General features: G+C 33.7%; 1 protein-coding gene across 1 annotated transcript in view; it reads right to left on the reverse strand.

Annotated features, from left to right (window-relative positions):
- RhoGEF3 (Rho guanine nucleotide exchange factor 3) overlaps nt 1-20935 on the reverse strand; it is a 421983-nt gene that overhangs the window by 193048 nt on the left and 208000 nt on the right. The window contains exons 10-11 of the mRNA XM_076419229.1: nt 10886-10989; nt 8201-8283 (exon numbers count right to left, since the gene is read on the reverse strand). Of these exons, the coding sequence (XP_076275344.1) occupies nt 8201-8283; nt 10886-10989 (187 nt within the window). The remainder of the gene's footprint in view (nt 1-8200; nt 8284-10885; nt 10990-20935) is intronic.

The following is a 20935-nucleotide window of genomic DNA, read 5'->3' on the forward strand; positions in this document are numbered from 1 at the left end:
TTGGTCCTTGTAGCTGCAATATTTTGTTAACTTATTTCTGATACAAATTTGAATATTATTGAAAATATTTTATGACATAACATCTTGAAATTGTACAATATACGTTGCGCCGGACGACGCCATTTGGAATATATTTGAATGTTGGCCAAAAAGTGGATAGAAGTGTTTCCCATAAGCGTAAGAGATCTGGTGGTGGGACCAATTATAGCAATTTTAATTTTCCACCAGATTAAGATAACCCTTTAGATTCCCCACTGTACTTTAATGACATACAAGACCAATGAAGAACCAACTGCAACTGATTTATTGGCACCATAATCTATTTTTGTAGTGGAATGTTGCTCCTGGATCACTGGAACATTGCGTCTGTAGAGTGGCTCAATTTCATTGTGTCGCTCTCGCTGTTGTGTTTGATGTGCACGCACTCGTGACATTCCAGGCCTATCCACTTGATTTCGAGTCACTTTCGAACGTAATTGTGACATACCATTACTACTATTACTATCTTATGTCTCTCGTGGGTCATCAGTGTGGCTAGCACGTGGGGTAGCGCGTTGCTTTTCAACTCGTTTATCAGCCGTCATCGAGTTTTAGAGAGACTAACGAACATAAATTTATTTATGTGTACAAGTATATACAGATTTCATCTAATTTAGATACATATTTAATTTTAGCAGTCAGTTTGGTTACCAATTTTTTATCTTTGACGTCATTTCAAACAACATTGAGTTCAAACTGTTAAAAGAAATGTTAAATAAGTTGTTGTTGTAGGAAATCTCAGCTTCCTATACCATCAAGTGTAAGCAGAGATGGGCAAAATACATGTTTTCCTTTAACTGAAATATAAATTATAAAATACAATGTCGCATGTATTTAAAATACGAAATACAAAATATTTTTGACTATTTTTATTAAAATACAAAATAGCGTCAGGTAACGTAAATAGAATAGTACTAATTCAGCCAGTCTATTGATTGAAATTATAATTTGCTATCGCGAACACTAAGTTTTTAAAAACCTCTGATCAACCAGGTTTCTAAAAATCGTTAAAGAAAACAATCTCTCTATAGGCCTTGGTGAGTACAAACTTGTGTTATATCGTATGAACATATTTTGTATATTTGGGCAGAACTGAAGTAAAATAAACCCATTGCTTTTATGGTTTTTAATGTCTGGGTTTGATTACTGTACCTCTATAACTTAGTACCGCATTTACTTTTAGTCATTATTTCCCTTTTCTTGTAATTTGCATTAAGGCATGAATTGCAAGCTTCTTGTATTCCTTGCCTGTTATCCGTTATGATGCTTTCTGAAAACCAACGATTTATTGTAACTCGGGTGGTAGCATGATGCCAATATGGCCTCGTTTATTTCAACATGACACGATGACGGTTCATAAAACTTAGCAAATCCTCAAAGCTCCCTTTTAGTTGTAATGCATTATAGTAAAATATCTCAAATTGCAACACGACAATTGGACAACTTAATGTACAGTAGAGGTGCAGTGCTATTACCTTTAAAGATTGACATAATTAGTGGTCTTCAGTTATTATATGAGATCTATCGAGCGTTATTTTCTGGAGAACGAATCCATTAGTAAAAAGTCCAAATGTATTTATATTCAGATGTATTTTGAGTCCATACGTATTTAAAATACTAACTACAAATTATATTTTTAAGATAATAATAGTAATACAAGTAATTCAAATATTGCCCAACCCTGACAATGCCCAATTTCCATCTATTGGAAAAATAATGGATATTATTTTACTAGACCTAATACAAATTTATAACGAAACAATCGTGGAAACTGGACAAAAAAATAATTAAACCGGGTCTATCGCCAAACGCTATATAAACAATACCAGACCAATTTGGCTTCAGTTAACCCCATTACTGCGCTTTAGCAAATACCTGACGAACTTTCGGCACGGAGCTCGGTCTCGAATCTCATTAAAATGATCGTTTCGCGAAATGAAACTCGCACCTCTCGCGGACCAGATTGAAGACAATGAGCCGAATTACCATCTTAATTGAATTGACAAAAATTAATGAAGCTTGGCGGGTAGATTAGGGCGTGTTGACGTTTAGGATGAATGGAAATGAGATTTTTTGGACGGTCTGTTTTGTTTTCATTAGAACGACGTCAGAAGAGTTGACGAAAAATTAAAGGAAATACTTTAGTTCTGCCATGGCTTTGAGTTTGCGGTGGTATAATTGAAATATCTTCAAAAATTGTTTAATGGGAAACAAGAAATTTATTACGAGAGTTAAATGGTACTAAAGACATGAATAAAAATGTAAAGTGGTAGGAGGTATTGGGAAACATAATGTAGTACAGAATTAAATAAAAAAATACAAAATCAACAAGAAATTCAGTTACAGGGCACAAATAAAATAATATGAACACCATGCAATTTAGTATATTTTGTATGTTGACAATACTTCTTCAGTGTAAATAATGCGATGTGTATGTGTTAATCCGTTTACATTTGAGCATTCAAATTTAATAAATAAATAACGAGGAACTATTACTTATAACTGTTGACAGATTTCATTTCCGGAAAATTTTAAATTAAAGCGATATGTATGGATATCAGGTTGGTTTGATTTCCGCTATTGTTATTTTCAAAACTGCTAAAAATAATTAGGTGTAGGGTTAAACATTGCTGTTGATAGAAAAAAATGCTGTTAAAGACCAATATGAATTTGATAAGCGCTATTAAGATTTTGCAACGGCATTGGAAATCAATTATTATTTACCGATGTACTAAATTTAAATGCCATCGAAGCGATTTATACACTTGTAGCGATATTGAGGCATGTCGAATTTTACCCAGAAATCTATTTGTATTTTCCACACTTCATATTACATTGTGGCGACTGCCACGACCCTTTAGGCTACCACGCATTCAGCTATAACAAGTTCAAAGGTTGTCAACGCCGTTGGATTGGTACCATGTAGTTCCAGGTTATAAAAGACCATAACGACAACGTCTCGCTCTGTTCTCTTTTCTTTTCTCTACCCCCTTGTAACAGTACCACTTCCACAGCTCTATCGTACTTCCTTCACCTTAACCTAATATCCTGTACAATCTCCCGTCGACCACATGTATCAGTGTAAATCGAAATACACAAGTATTTCTTCAATCAGTATATTTAGTTCTCGTGCAAATTCCTTCCACAAATAGTAGTGAGTGTTCGGACAAACAATCGCATCGATAGCCACAGATTTCGACCAACCGATCAGACGAACATTCCTACAACATCAATAAAATACAGGTCACACCATGTAACTATAACTCTTTCATTTAGTTTTACCACCGTTCACCGGGCCATATAACAACCCTAAATATCGATATGGTGAACAAAATCACCAGCTGCCATGCAAAATATAAAAAAAAACCATATTGTAATTCTGAAAAATCGCAATTTGAAATTACGTAAGATAGCTGGCGAATTTATAGTTTTACCTTTGAAGTTGATGCCACTGTACCAAAAATAACATGACGACAAAAAAACGCAGTTTGAAGCTGTTCGAGTGAAATGAAAGGTATTCCTTACATTACTATATTAGTAATATGTATGGATCAAACATTGAAAAACACTGTCTTGCATACCCATATTTCCAATTCCTATAAAGTTTCTATGGACAAACATACAGCGTTGCTAGGGGTTCCCCTGTATCTCCCATCATAGCCAACATCTCCATGGAATATTTAGAATACAAGGCAGTCAGTATCTCCATAAATCCTGCTACCTTGGTTAGTGATGTGGACAACATCTTCATCATTTGGAATTATGGAAAGGACAAACTTAATACACACAAATATTTTCAAGCTACATCATCCAAAAATCATAATTTATGAATATATAGGGGACTCAATAAATCCGCTCCCTATAGAACCTCTCCATACCACCTTAAGCATGTCTTTCCTCAAGATGAATATAAGTTTCAAATTATATTTCTTTAATACAAGGTGGTTTAGGTCAAAGTCCTATGGTGGTCAAAGGTATCTAAGATAAATAATGCCAAATTTAAAAGGGCTAAAGACAAAAGATTCATACAAGGTCCCCTATGAGCCTGGGAAACTGTACATACAAAAAACTGGTGGAAGTGTTGTCAATATTAATTGAAGATGAGATAGATACCGGGTACAAAATTTATTTCAATAATCGAAGTTTTAGTCACTCTCTCAGGCTATACAGAGAGGAAACATCGTGCGAAGAGCGAACTTGAAATAATATTCTATCTTTTTTTTGTTCAATGAACCATTAAATCTTTAATTATTATTGCTTAAATAGAATAACCTGATTAGGAGAACTTCTGTATCATAGCTCCTACCCAGAAGCCAATAATTTAAATATCAATAAATTAGTTTACAATTGACACAAGATATACTATCTTAAGAGCATCTAGTAAAACATGCTATGTTAAACATTTCAAAGCATATTAACTTTAGAGTATAAGGAAAATTATTAAAATCAAATAGAATTGAGTGGAGAACAAGACATGAGGAAAAACACCAAAATTCTTAGATTGGATAACACCAGGAGGCACTTGATATAGGGTAGTATTAAAAATGATGACTAGAAACATCAACACTCTAAGGCCATTTGAATTCTCAACTGCATTAGGAGCAGGAGGACACTTTCGTCAGCTTTATCTTTACAGTACTGTTCGTCAAAATGTTTTATTATCAACTCATTTAAATCTATAATATTATGATTAACAACTCATATAAAAATATTCATCTAAATCACTTTTTAAACAAATGAAACTACCTAAATATATTTAGTTTAGGGTCAAGGACAACCTGCATTATAGCAGGTTAATTTAATTTTTTTCGTATCAACAAAAACATCAATTAAATGACATCATTATAATAGTTAATTTAAAAAGCCGTCCCAGTTGATGACCGCGCTGTCATATTTCCTTTAGAAAGTACCCGGATCTTTGATTTATTTGCCGCATCGCCATCTATACACTGAGCAGCCTGTTTAGAATGTAAGACTGGACTTGATTTATTCAAATCGATTCATTCAGTAGCTCGATTAGAATTCCATTCGTAGACAATGCAAGTCCGAAATTAAATCAGGGCCACAACCGGACAATAATTGTTTCGGTAATGTATACGAATGTTTTAGATTAATTAGATTAACTAATTCGGATTAGTTTACAGTCGAGACGATTAACTAAAAAACAAAGCCCATTAAATTCGACGTAACGAAAAAATAACGGCATTATTTAACAGATGGTATGCAGGTAATGTGTTTATATTATGTCTTAATGATATAAGGTAGGTAACTGCAGAAAATAGTATTGATTTCTTGCAATCGGTGGATTGGAATACATAGATTAAGGGGTTATAAAATATTGTATTTTCTTTTCTTTTTAGAATATCATTAATTCCGATTTAGAATGATTAAAATGCTGTTTTGGAAAAATATTCGATAAACTTTTATACCTCTCTTGGATATTTTTAGATGTTGTTGATTTATTGGCAGTTTTTTGCCGGTATAAATTCGTTATACCAGGCGTACCGGAAAGACATTACCGGTTTTTGTAACAGACGTCGCTAGGACTAAATATACAATGTTATGTTTTGACACATATGTCATTTTTTTCTACTGACATGAAGTGTTAAAGCTTTACATGGTATATTTTGCGAAAATAACACCGTAACATCTTTATACCTCTTTGGATATGTCAAGCTTCGAGTCTGAAAACGTACATTTGCGGCACGCATTGCTATTGTCAATTAATTAAAAGGAAACTGCAAGAGCTAATGGATGAAGACCTAACACAAACTCAAAAATAATCCGCAGAAGAGTTAAATGTAGTCCAGGAAATGATTAGCGATTGACTATGAGTAATGGGGAGAAGGCAAAATATGAGAAGATGGGTGTTGAATTGAATGACAGGCAAATGGAGAATCGAAAAATCCTCTTTGAAATGTTTCTTTAAAGGTATGATCGGAAGTGGAGGTGACGGGTGATGAAAAGTATATTTATTTGGAAAACCCTAAGTGCAAAAGATCGTGGTTATCACCTGGCGGCCGATTAACTTCAAGGCCAAATCGTTTTGATCGCAAGGCAATGCTCCATCTTTAGTGGGACCAGAGTGGCCGTGGGGGAACTGTTGGAATCTGATGAAACAGTTAATAGTAAGCGCTACCTACAACTAATGACCCGTTTTAACCACGCATTGATGGAAAAACGCCCAGAATGGGCCCGAGGGCACGGTAAGATGATTTTAAAGCACGACGACGCGCCATCTCATAAAGCAATACCGGTCGAGGAAGTGTTGAAAGCACTTGTATTGGACATACTGAAGCACCCGCTGTCATCTCCAAACTTCCCCGTTCGATTATCAACTTTTCGTATCAATGGAAAACGCACTTGCATGGTAAGCTTGCACTCAATTTCGAAGAAGTTAGAAAATAGCTCGATGAATGCTGAAGATGTTTCAAGTTTTCTGTTCAAGATGTACAGAATTAAATGTACAAACAAATACATTTTTTTATTTTCTTGAAAACCACGTAATTTTTCTAAGAAGAATCGGTAATGACTTTCCGGTACACTTAGTATTAGGGCTATAAATTATGGCCCCTCGTTTTTAGAAGGAAAAACATTAGAATTCCCGGTTTATATCTATTATTAAATTATTTATATATACACCTTTTGGATCACTTCTGGCTCTTCCATGCTTTTAATTGAAATAAAGCTGCAGGCCAATTACGTGGAATGATAAGATAGATATATGGTAATAAGCTTATATATAGAGCCAATAGATAATAAGCTGGAAGACGTGGAAATTGAGTAGTTGCTATTTAAAGATTACCATACATCGAAAAAACTTTTCCAGTGACTAGAGTTTAATAAACGGCTTGAGAATGATACAAAAAGAAAAAAATGGTTATCACATGCCCAGCCATCAATGGCGCGAAGGTGTGTTAGTGCAAATGGTGGAATCAACTCGTCTGGCCATAAGAGTGGTGAGATAAAAGCTATTACAAGAGAGCACTATCGAACTCCGTCTTTGGACCGGGCATTAAAATAAAGCGGCCAGTATACCAAGGAGGTATGATGAAGTAATTTTGTTTCATGACAATTTCCGGCCGAATGTGGCTCAAGAGGCTAAAACTTATCTTGAAACGTTAAAATAGAACATCCTACCCGACGCGCTGCCTTTTCCAGATATAGCTCCTTCCAATTATCCGTACGAAGTTTGTAGTTTAACCGAGAAAGACTGTGTGATTCCATTAGTGTGCATGTAGTATCACCACAGTATTTTGCATATCATTTTCATGTAAGTATAATTTTTTTGCTATATAAGTTAATACTTAAGCCCATATGGACGTATGGTATTGAACTGTCGGTTACTACTAGCAAAAGTAACAAAAATATCCTCCAGAGGTTCCAGAATAATGTGTTGCGAGTCATTGTCGATGCCATAAATTACATGTCCAACAAACTGATTCAGCTCGATGTCCCCTTAGAACCCACAACGAGTGTGATTCGAAGTGTTAATGCGAAGTACTCTGAAAGACTATTAGTGCATCCCAATACATTCGCCAAACAGTTAAATGTGCCCGATGACATTGTAATGTATAGAGGTTCAAACACAAACGACCGTACGAACTGATTAATGGACATATAGAGTGATATTTAATAATCTCTAGAATAAGTTAGAATAGTCTTTAGAATAACTTAGGATATAAGTTAAAATAAGTTAGAACAGTATCTAGAATAAGATTTAGATTATAAGTTGTACAGCAGATCACTTACTAAAGTGATCTTCTAGGTGTCAGGATAGTTATATTATATAAAGGAAATCATATAATGATACTTGTTGCCCACAGGCAGATTGTTGACGTCTTAAGGGATTAATAAAAAAATGTTTCAAAACTTTTTTAAAATCCATTTACTAGATATTCAGAAATTTTTTTTTCATATTTTGGCTAAGTTGGTGTAGCCCTTTATGACAAAATATATCTACTATATTTCATGTAATGATACACTATAATTACCTATATTTTAGGATATCATTGGGAAATATTATATATTTTTATATATTGTAAATGAACTAAGAGCTGAATTCCAAGTAAATCATATTAATGAATAATATTAGATTACTTTGGCATAATCATCATATTAGTTTTAACAAATTAAATAAAATAATATATAAATCACTTACCAGCAGTATTCCTGTTAAGTTCATCTTCATCTGGTCCTGCTGGATCTAGACATAGTTCATCATCAATTTGATCGCGCCATTTTCTGCAACAACCATTGAAATAATTAATAATGTTAATAAAATATATATTTTTTAATTTACTACATATTAAGTTAATTTCATAATGTTACTTAACGCTAATGAAGGATCTTAAATTAATTTTGTTTCTTTATTGTTTTCCATTTGTTTTGGAGTTAAGACTATGAGTGAAATATAGGCTTCCGGATTGGTGCCATATTTATTATCTACAACGAGTCGACGTTTCGAAATTGTTAACGACTGCATCTTCAGGCCGGGAGTTGTAACACTGATTCTCTTCTAATCGAGTTATCCATTCTAAGCAAGTGTCATATAGACTGGATGAGGTTAGTCCTCGCCTTTGTCTTTGTTGAGATTATTTTGATGTTTATATATCATAAACATCTTGACGTTTTCTTGAAAATAGATTTGTGGATTAGATAAAATCCCGCGTTTGTTGAACTGAATATTATAGCCAGTTTCAGTTAAAGCTTAGTGGATCGTATCTGAAGTATTGTTTCTCCTATATATTCTTTCCCATATTCATAGAGGACTTAGTATAACCCTGTCAACTTTACCGGGTCCCATTTAGCTTTCTGGGTTAGGGAAAGACTGAGAATGTGTGGTTTGAATAACACTTTGAGGTGGTTCTTTAGTACCATGCCAATATGGTCTGTTGTTACTTAAATAATTTATTTATCGGCTCCCTTTTTATTTTGTTATTATTTATCATTTATAAGAAACCTATATTAAAACAATAATAGAAACATAATATATTAATTAAATATAAATATATTTGATTTGAGGTATTCTGCATTCTATGAAACTTATACAATTGAAGCTAGTTAATAATAATAGTAAATTATAACACAGGTCTGCAACAAAAATAGATTTATATGATTTGGTATGCTGAATTCGAAAATAATATGGAAACAATTACAGGACGTCAAGATTTACAACATTTTTTCTTAAATTCATCAATAAAAGAAGCCTTAAGTCAGTTGTCCCTCAAAGAAATTAACAAGAACTTAGAATTGGTTTAAATTTCAATTTGGCAAAAATGCCCTTCAAAGAACATTGGTACCTCCACATAATTTTCTTTTGCCACCACTGCACAGCAAGTTAGGATTGATAAAGCAATTCGTAAAATCAATTCCCAAAGATGGAGATTGCTTCAAATACATAGTTTCAAGTTTCTAGGCCTCTTGGAAGTAAAGAAGAAGAAAGATGTTTTCGTCGGATCAAATATTAAACGCCTTATGACTGACTCAGAATTGATCGCGACCATGACGGATCCTCAAAAAGGAGGGTGAATATTACTTTTAGAATATCAATGATAAATTTTCAAACAATCATAAAGACCTTAACTATAAACAAGTCGTGAAACGAATGCTCAAAGCATTTCAAGATTTAAGTTGCCTAATGATTATAAAAGTACATTTTCTTCATTCCTACCTCGACTACTTCCTGGAAAACTTGTTGGTGGTCATTCCTTTTTCAAGGTAGTCAATGAAAACCTTCCAAGCCGAATGTTGCATTTTCCCCTGCTTTGGAGCGGGTTCATCGTGCACGGTCTACTTGGGTGACTGTCGATTGGACTTCGGAGTGAAATGATGGAGCCATGTTTCATCCACCGTCACATATCGACGCAAAAACTTGGGTTTATTACGCTGATCATCTTCAAGCACTGCTCCGAATCATTAACTCGTCGTTGTTTTTGGTCAAAAGTGAGCTCGCCCGACACCCACTTTGCACAGAGCTTTCTCATACTCAAATATTCGTGAATGATATGATGTGCACGTTCAGTTGATATCTTTAGAGTGTCTGCTATTTCATTCAATTTCAATTTACGGACATTCAAAATAATTTTGAGGATTTTGAAAACATTTAATTTTTTTCGACAACAACCTTTTTTGGGCGTCCACTGCGTTCATCTTCTTCGGTGGTCATTTGGTCATTTCATCACTTCTAAATTTAGCATACCAATCCTTGATGGTTGATTTTCCTGGGACAGTATCCTAAAACTCAGCATTAAGCCAAGTTTTTGCTTCAACTGTATTTTTCCCTCAAAAATCAATATTTTATTAAATGCTATAATTCACAAACTAATGATCCGACAGCTGTCAAATTTGTACACGCACCTTTTGAGGGTTAGGGCTAACTAAAAAAGAAATGGATTTAATTATAGTAGCGCCATCTATGTGCCAGACCGGGGAGTTTTCAATTGACCTGTTACACTTGTGAATGTATATTAGACAAGAAATATGTACCGTTTATGGCTTGTAAATTAAATAATGTTTTCCAAGTATGTTCTCTTTTATTTTAATGCAATAACTCGTTTAACATGAATACCCGAATTGTTAAGCGAGGTGTCGTCCTATGACGAAAAGAATGTAATTATCGGATTAAGCACACCCAAGTAATTATTGCATCAGAAAATTTAAACAGATTTTAGAATATTAGCTGTAGACCTGTGTAATCAATAACTTTATCAAATATTTTCCACTGTTCTGTTACTTCTCTATTAACTTAGAATTAGTTTTACCAACGAATGTTCATTACATATTTAAAAAATAATTTTAGAGAACTCGTATATGATACATTGACGTATTAAATTAGATTATGTACCTGGAATCGATTTGGGAATCAGACAGGTGTGGCGTGGAGGAGGCCTTCGTCCTGCGGATGGGACCTAGAGGCGAGCGTACTCCACGACGAACTTCGTGCAAAGGCTGAAACAGATGAGAAAGATTAATAACTAGGGGGAAATGTGCCGAATAACGTAAAGGCGATAGGTTTGTCTTGTTTAGCGGAAAAATATGGGGACGGTATTTTTTCCGCCCGACAATATTCCGCCGTTATATTCAAATTTAGTCATGTTGAAAGTAGACGCAAGATAAGCATAAAACAAATTGTTTCGTTAAAAACTGTTCACAACTTATATTAGTTATTATCAAGTTTTATTTCTGACCTAAATCTGATAGAATGACTTTGATGACCAATTTTTTCTACTTGAATAAGAATTTAGGTTATATATATTTTTTATAACATCTTTATTAGATACGCTTAGTACAATCTGAATTATGAATTAATTTATTACTACATTTCATTTGTACTTGGATTAATTCACGAGTGCTAGAAAATACATCAATATGTATTCCTCAATTATGAAATTATAATAACTTATAGCTATAATTTACACCAAAGGTATACATTTTATATAAGTTCGTATGGTTTGGTTCGTTTCAATCTCCTGACATCCTGCGCGCTGTCTAGAAGTTGTATTGCTTCCATGTAAGTATGATTTAGTAATCTTCTTCCTTGTTTCAAGGCTAAATCTTGGATAACAGTTCTTCGTTCGTTACGTAGCGATAGGCATTGGTAATCAATCGAAGAACCTTGTTTTGACAGCGCTGTATGACTAGGTGATTTGAATTTCTAGTGCAGCCTAAGTGATTTGAATATTTGCACCTCACAGGTCCATATTGGCTTTATGATTGTCTTGTAGATCAACCTCTTTGATTTTAGGTCAAGCTGAGATTATCTTCCGACTAACCAGTATAGTTGTTTTCTTTTGGTTCTAATGTGTTTTGATGATGATTTCTAATGTGTTTCCAATTTAATCTACCGTCCAATTTAATCTACTACCAAGGTATTTAACTGATTCTGCTTGAGGAATAGGGCATCCATTGGGTGATGTAATTAACTTTTTATTATTTCGCCGTAATGCAAAATTAACGTGGTCAGATTTGAAGCAATTAAGTTAAATTTTTCAATGTTTCGTCCATTTGTAGATTTTGTTGACTGTCACTTGTACTTTTTCTATTACCCTAGGCAGAGATATGTCGTTTAGGTTATATGATGAAAACATATATGAAGTCTAAATTCTATATTCAGTACACTTGGGGTAAATAATTGGTAAGAAACACTGTGTCCCTTTTTTGCTCTTATTAATAGGCTATCTTTATTTTTAATGTATAAAAGCATTTATTAAGAAAAACAGATATATTGTATTTTAATCAAAATATTTTCGTCATTATCTATTACTTTTTGCCATTAATATGGCAATAACGTGTCAAAGAACGATGCTGGTTTCCAATGATCAATTTCCCCCTTCTTCAGCATTTCTAAAGCGTATGCAAACCAAGTAATAATAAGTCTGCTAATAATAGTTTAATTCGATTTAAGCATTTCATATATACTAAACTTTACTGATCTTATCATATGCATAGCAAGATTTTATGCTATGTGTATTCCACTTTAGTATCGATATGACCCTCGAATTTTCATCACAAAATACAACACGTCGTAGAAAACTCTTCTTTATTGGCTAGAAATCCATGAAAGCATCATAATAATCTGTGTAATGTGAATGTCTAACGATCTTACATCTGGTACACATGATCAAACAGTTTAAAATGACATTTTCAGTTAATACGTATGGTCGCCATTTTCCTTGCTTTTGCTACTAGACTATCTAAAAGTTCCTTGATAGTTTGAGTTTGCAATTCATTGGTTTTAAACTTGTTTATTGTTAAGGCTGTTCTTCATTCATTAAAACAACAAAATTAATACTATTAAATTGTTGGAAGCAAACGAAATATTTGGGATTAGCAATGAAATTAATGTAGAAGGTATAAAATAAGGCTTAATGACGACGAAATAAATCATCAAGGTAAACCAATTTAGAAGACAATCAAACACCAAAAACAATGGTTCTAGAGTAGATAGAAGTGATGATTTGTGCGTATTAAATATTTAGGATTTTATAACGTATATGAAGTTGCATAGGCATTGTATCGATGTATATTTGATTAGTTATCAATAGGTTATATTTTATTTATTTTAAATACTCTAGTGCTCATGCTTGGAGTAAGTTCACGATACAATGTTACTCAAAATGTATTGTTTGGTGCATATTTCGGGCTAGTGGCATGATTTTTTTTCCCCATAACGTTTAGGTAATTGACTATTCATCCTCTACTATCTTTTTGGAATATTTTTTCATAAGCCCAGAATTTTATGCAAGCTATGTGCAATTGATTAAAACAAGGCTAGTTGGACGGAACAACGTCTGGTGAATACAGTAGGTCTGGTAGGACTAAAATAGGTTATAAATTGTTTTTACAGATTATGTAACTTGATTGTTATGTTGTCACATCACTTAATTGTATTTTAACGATTGTTTTTCTTTAAAATATAAACTATTCACATCAATTGCAATATACAGGGATTTCTCATAATGTTTTTGTTGGGTTTGTAGTTCCAATTTTTCGGTTTTATACATTTTCTGTCGTTCACTAGGTTCTTTTGCTTAGACGTAAACATTATCATTATTAAACTCCGGACTTTTTATTATATTGATTTATTTATTTCGACTATTACTTAGCTCTTAAGTAGACTATTGTAGAAGTACAAAAATAAAGTTATAAATAAGATAATAGTATTGGAAATATAAATAGAGATTAGGTGATCAGATATTCTCTTGAGTGCTCTTTAATTTAACATGAAAGAGATGTTAATTGCAGATAAAATACATTACACTAAGGTCTATTAAAATACAATTCCACCTATTTTTTCAACAACGAATTATGTTTTAGCTTAATAATATAAATTTTAGTGTAAAGCAATCAAAATTATTAAGATACTAGAAGCACCTAGTAAAGAACTATAAAAATGAACAAAAAATTAATTAAATTAGTTGTAAACTTTAAACAATATCTAGGGAATAAAAAAATTGAATAACATTCTGTATTGTATTATTCAATTTCGCATTTTGTTGAAATATATTTTGAGTTTTTCGATTGTTGGATTGATAAAAATAATTTTAAAAAGTTAACTATAGCTTAACTAATAGGTTGTCTCTAACTCGCCGGTCAAAATCATTCAATAATTATTGATCATTCTGGACCACACTGAAGGTAATATTTTTCCTCTTCTATTTCTCTGTTTCTGGTACAGGATATACAACACTTTCTCACCCGGTACAGTAAATCAGCCTACTACATGGCAAAGCTCAGTCACACCATGCAGTAATCGTGAGTTCACATCGATGCAGCTGTCACACGGTTTCGAAATACTGAACAAGTTTTGGTAGGATGGGTAAAAAGTAGGAAAAAAGGAATTTCGCGTGTTGATAAAATATTGCTTTTTGAAGGGAAACAATACAGATGAAGCAAAAACTTGGCTTAATGCCGAGTTTGCGGACACTATTCCAGGAAAATCAACCATCAAGGATTGGTCTGTTAAGTTTAGTCGTGGTGAAATGAGCACCGAAGACGGTGAACGCAGTGGACGCCCAAAAAAGGTTAATACCGACAAAAACATTAAAAAATCCACAAAATGATTTTGACCGTATGACCGTAAAATGAAATTGAATGAAATAACAGACACTCTAAAGATATCAACTGAACTTGTACATCATATCATTCACGAATATTTGGGTATGAGAAAGCTCTGTGCACAGACGGTACCGCGCTAGCTCACTTTTGACCAAAAACAACGGCATGAAATAATTTTTATTGACTACCTTGAAAAAGGGAGGACCACCAACAGCGACTATTACATAGCGTTATTGGACCGTTTGAAGGACGAAATCGCCGAAAAACGTCCGCAAATGAAGAGAAAGAGAGTGCTGCTTCACCGAGACAATACACCATGTGACAAGTCAGTGAAAACGGTGGCAAACATTCATGAATTGAGCTTGGAATTATTTCCTCATCCACCAAATTCTTCAGATTTGGCCCCCAGCGACTATTTCCTGTTCTCAGGTCTCAAAAAATGCTCGCTGGGAAGAAATTTTCGTCGAATGAAGAATGAAGCAAAGGATCAATCGTACTACAAAATTGGTAACGAAAAGTTGGAGGGTTGCTATAGTCAGTGTATCACCTTTGAAGTGAATTATGTTGAATAAAAAAAATTTTGGGGACTTTTCAGTTGACCTGTTATATGTAACCAACTAGTAGTATAATAATAAATTTAATGAAATTCCAATTATCACATTTAGTTAGTTTAATCCAGCACAGAATATTGTTTTTTTTAAAATTTATTTTACGTCCCGTTATATCCTTACATTAATTTCTTATCAGCTTAAACATTTCGACATTTATTTAGGTTGATGTTTCTCTTTTAACTGTAGTTTTTATTTTGAAAGAAAGAGATTTTCAACAACCCATATAAGCAGCTTTATATTGGTCTGAGGCTTATCAAACTTAAACGAACATGATAAAAAGTTACATCTTCAAAAAGCAATCGCACAGTCGTTTTGACGGTGGAGCAAAATGAGCCGTACAATTGCGGCACGGGGAACATGTCGTCGATACGTCAATCAACGTTCTGTGCCGCAGTAAATCTCCCTTCAAAAGGGACATATTTCCTCTGACTTTGGAAAATGATGAAAACCGTATAAGTTCTTATATGTCTTGAAAATGAAGACATGTTGCCGTATCAAATAAAAATAAAATAAAATATCTCACTGACAAAGGCTCCGATTCATTTTCTATTTATTTTTTTGCTGATTTGCAAGTTGATTGATGGAGCAGTTGTATAATTACAGAATAAATAATCTGATTTTTTAATAATTTGCTTAATTTATTTTTAAATAATAATATTATATTATAAGAACATGTTATGTCTTTTCTTAATAACCTTTTAAGTCTTCTTTTTGCTAATTAGGGTTTATTTGAACTGGACCTAATATTTCCTCTAAGTCTTTAAATTTATTGGTTGGCTAACTTAAAGATTATCATAGACGACGTCTTAGCAAGTCTGGAGTTACCATTCCCTAATAACAAATATGAGTGGGATGGATGCTTTTATATTTATTCCACACTATTTCTTATTTTGTATTCATGATTGTTACGGCTAGTTTCCCATTATATTTATAATCTAAATATCGGATCGGATGTATGGTTTTAAAATGCTAAAAGCATATGTAACTGATTAAGAGTACATTTAATATATTTTATACGAATTCCGCGAATTTAGCTTAGCTGAACTCAAAGAGCTTCCGCTTTTTTGATTAGCAGCTTGATGATCCAACTAATCAATTAAAAAGAGCAGATGTTTTCCAGTTGTGTTTGATGATAAAAAGTAAACTTACTAAAATAATTCTGAGCGTCAAAATTCATGGGTTAACTTAGGAGATCTAACCACACCGACACTGAAGCGGAGTATTTACGGCTATAAAGCATTACTGTAGATAACATATGACCAATTGATTAGATCGAACAAAGCATTGTTAGAAAAAAAAAGTCATCCTCTTGAATGAGAGAAGCTGTTAATGATACACGTTGCAGTTCTAGTGGCAAGATCTGCCGGACCTAGCGTACTCACTAGACATAGCGCCTACTTATATCATTTGTTTACAATTTACGCAGCATGGGCGCTAGGCTCGCACGCGGCTTCGACGGTGAATGCTGAAGAAGTGCGAAAATCAGTCGATTAATGGACCCAACTGCTGCCAAACCAACACAGTCCTTCAGAAGCCGTTCTGTTGTACTTGCATTAATACAAAAGTAAGGCGAGTGCAGGATTAATACATCAGTTTGTATTTTACAAATTAAAATTAAACTAATCTACTTAAGCTACAGTTGAAAATATACTTATACACTAAACAGGTTGGTGTGCTTTTGTTCGCTTTAATCTTCTGATTTCCTGCGTGTTGTCCAGTAGCTGTATTGATTGCACGTTGCTGTGATTTAACAAACTTATTTCGTGTTTTTCAGCGAAATCTTGGGCCATTTCGTGTATTCATTTGATTTCGAGGTCATCGTGTAACTCTTCGTTCTTTATGTAACGATAAGTATTGGTAATTAATAGTAAGCGTTTATTTTGGATGCATCGGATTACTAGTTGGTTTGGTGTTTGAGTAAAATCCCATATATGCACCCCATAGGCCCAAATAGGCTTTACGACTGAATGATAAATCAGTCTCTTTGATTTTAGGTCAAGTTGAGAGTGTCTTCTGACTAGCCAGTACAGTTGCTTGACTTTGAGTCTAATCTGCATTGCTATTTGTCTAACATGATATTTCCAATTTAACCTACCATAGAGATATATTCCGAGATATTTGGCTGATTATGCTTGAGGAATCGGGCATCCGTCAAGTGATTCCCCGCAACGCAAAATTATCGTGGACAGATTTGAAGCTTTTTAGCTGTATTTTCCAGTCTCTACTCCCTCAGTGAATTTTGTTGACCGCTACTTGTACTTTTTCTACAGCCTTACATAGAGATACATCTCTTGCCATTATAACTGTGTCGTCAGCAAATGTTTCAAGTACTGTTTCTTTTGTTGCTGATGATTAATACATATTGTATCAATTTTTCTCCATAAATGACTTATTAAAGTGAAACAATTTTCATTATACATGCAAGCACAGCGAATGGTGAATCCTACAACGACAACAATTGAACGTATTAAGCAGAAAACGACAGTTTGACTTGGTATGTTCATCACGCTTCTATGCCTCTACCAGCCATTCTTTCGCTTCGAAACACTGAAAGAAGCCTGCAAGTACAATGTCCCTGTTCCCTCTGATGTCCTTGTTTGTATTCTTTTATACCAAAAGTACCTATACATCTGTATTGCAAACGCAAATGCCCTGAGAGGGATTCGAACCCGCGACACTCTTAGAGGACCGTCTCATCATCTTATCCATTACAATTTTGCTTTAACATAAAATCGATAAAAGAAAGATATTTTAAATGTTGTACTTAATTGTGGCTTTAGGTAATTAACTTTCATCTGACTCAATTTTTTTCTCCAAAAATGAATTATAACATTTCTGAAGGTAACTTATTTCGATTTCCCCACCGGAAATGTGAATTTATAATCGAGAAAGCTTTCTTGGAGACGGAATTATGGAGATACCTCTCGAGCCAACCCACCTCGATTAGATAATAATGTTAAAATTAATTGGATCCAGCCAGCACCTAAAATGTCTCGTTAATATTGAATAGTCTCACGTTAAAATGACTCATCCACTGTTTTCCATTAAAGCAAATCTCCGTATTTATGCGACTTGAAATCCCATTACCTAAGTTCACTTTAGATTTTGGGTCTGGTCGGTAGGTGGGGGGGAGGAGGGCCAATTTTACCAAAACCAATTAAATGATTTTCATCTATCAACGGCATAACAAACTCCCCCTCTGTGGGCCATCAACCAAACTTTATACTATTGAAATTAGTTTAACTCGTCACCCATATCCATCAACGGTATAACTGACTTGTTACCAATTTTTGGTGGCGCGACGAATCAGGAATTGGCGGATGTTGTTGATATTGTGCAACATCTTTGAGTTGTGTAACAAAACTATTTAATTTAATTATAAAGAATTAGGAGCAGTACCTCATCTGACGCTAAATAAATGGCCAGCGTTGCCAACTTATAGGGAATTCCCCAATCTGCTCGGCATCTGTTGTTGAATGGGAATTGACATTATGGGAGAAAATGCAGGAATTTTGACATCTCGTCGTAAATATTAGCCCTATAAATTAGTTTTAAAGGATGTCTTTAATTTAAATCTTTATTGTCAAAATTGGTATTTTAATCAATGTATGGTCCATATTATCAATGTATGATAACCGCTACTTTTTCCAATTTTTAGGAATTCTACTAATTCTGTCTCTAGAGAACAATGTACCTTTGGAGGTTATTCACGAGTTGACCTATTCTTTGGTATCTTCATAAGTGAAGCGTCGCTCAGATAGGTCACGACTCACATGTCGGAAAGACTAAAAATCAGAAGGCGCAGGGTATGGAAAATACGACAGGCGTTATAACACCTCCCGTTTTAATGTTTTGAAGTGTTTTGAATACAATATTCTTGCGTATTTACTCATATTCCAGCTGTTTTTCGCACAGTTCTCGGGTCAAACAAATCAATTGTAATCGATCCCCAACGATGGTCTAGTGGAGTAATGCCTGTGTATACTCGTCTTAAATTTTTTTTGGCTATCCAGAACGCTCCATCCAGATATATCCAGAATTTTGAAATCGATAGAGCATGGTTGACATAAGCTTCACATATTCGATGATTTTTTCTTAAAATTGAAGTAAAATAGTAAAACCTTACTCGGTAGAAATTCAGAAAATTGCAACGTACTGAAATTTTTTGTTGATACAAATGACACATTCTGAAAAATGGAGACTCTTAGTGACAGGCTTCAACATGAAGTCGGTTTTAAGTGTTTTGATGCTATTTAATACACTGTATCACTGAATTTCTTTAAAATTTATTTATAGGCCTTATATAATATCGGTAATTCGGATCGGAATACTTCTATAAGAGCTTCAAATATCGAAATAATAATTTCAAAGCATCTTATAGGTTTAGGCGAAACATACGTTGGATTAAAGTAGAAGAATGTATGGGAAATTCGAAAATAGGTGAAAATGTACCTCCTGTTGCGATAGCAGATTTCTATAGAGCATGCTAAGACTTTTATGTTATATTTATATCAGACATTTTCAAGCCATTTGATTTAAGCGATTTTTTATTTTCTTGTATATATGCTGTAAATCCATCAGAAGCTCAACAGCTACAAATTAAAACACTGATGTCAGTACGAAGCAATTTCCAATCTTTCAAAAATCTGTAATAGCACAAAGTCTGAATGACGAGTGGCAAGATCATGGTATGCTAGATTTTGATCAACAAGGGATTAAACTTCATGAATATAACTGTGATGCTAAATGATACAGCGGTAAAGTGTTTCGCCTTAAAAGCACTGCTGGAGAATACTCCTTCCCAAACATAAAAATTGTGATGTCCTTACTGCTGATACTGTCGTTGTCGAAAGCATTTGTTAATCTCAAATTAGAGAACAGCAATCAACTAAATACAAATATTGTAATGTGTTTAATGGCAACAAGGGAATCCAGTAATATAATAGGAGGCACTGTCAAATTTAACCCATCAAGCAAAATGATAGAAATATGTAAAGAATAATATGAAAAATAATTTAACGTTATAGTTCATAACATAAAATTTTATTCCATACTATGAAAAGATAAAAATAAATATTATCTAAATGTCTGGGGCTTGTTTCATTTCTTAAAATAATTTTGACGGTAATTTGTTGGGAATCTGTAAAATTTTCTGCCCAGTTTGGGGAATATGACTTCATAGTACATCAATGTCAATTTTAAATCAGTTACGAGATAAAGTTCACGGTCTAACAATGAAATTGTGCGATTTTTATTTGAGACGTGTTTTTATTTCTCTACAAAATCTTTCATGACTTCAATATAATCGATCCAACGTTTAGTCAACATCATATTCTTTGCTTGGAGACTTTGGAAGTGCGAAATATTGATGTGCGACCGTCTAGTTTATAATACGTTTAGAAAAATTAGAAGACTCAGAAAAAAAGCAAAATAATCATGACATAAAGATTCTTAGTACCTTTTATCAATATTTTGCCATAATATGCCATTGACTATAAAAATGTCAAGATGTGACAACTGCTGACAATGTTTTTCTTGTTCCTGTGGTGTATGCCGATTTATTTTTTGACAGTAGTGGGTCGCTTAGTGTAATGTAGACATTTTATGTCTTTCTATGATTTAAAACATGTACATAAAAGCCTCAACATTTGATTAGACTGCGCTGTGTAATTTTGGAGGAAGAAATTTCAAAAAGATTAATTTTTTAAGACATCAAGGATGTATAG

Source organism: Rhynchophorus ferrugineus, unplaced genomic scaffold (assembly GCF_030347505.1).
Source record: "Rhynchophorus ferrugineus isolate W39M unplaced genomic scaffold, kcgeb_rfMv2 rfM1, whole genome shotgun sequence".
Taxonomy (NCBI): domain Eukaryota; kingdom Metazoa; phylum Arthropoda; class Insecta; order Coleoptera; family Curculionidae; genus Rhynchophorus; species Rhynchophorus ferrugineus.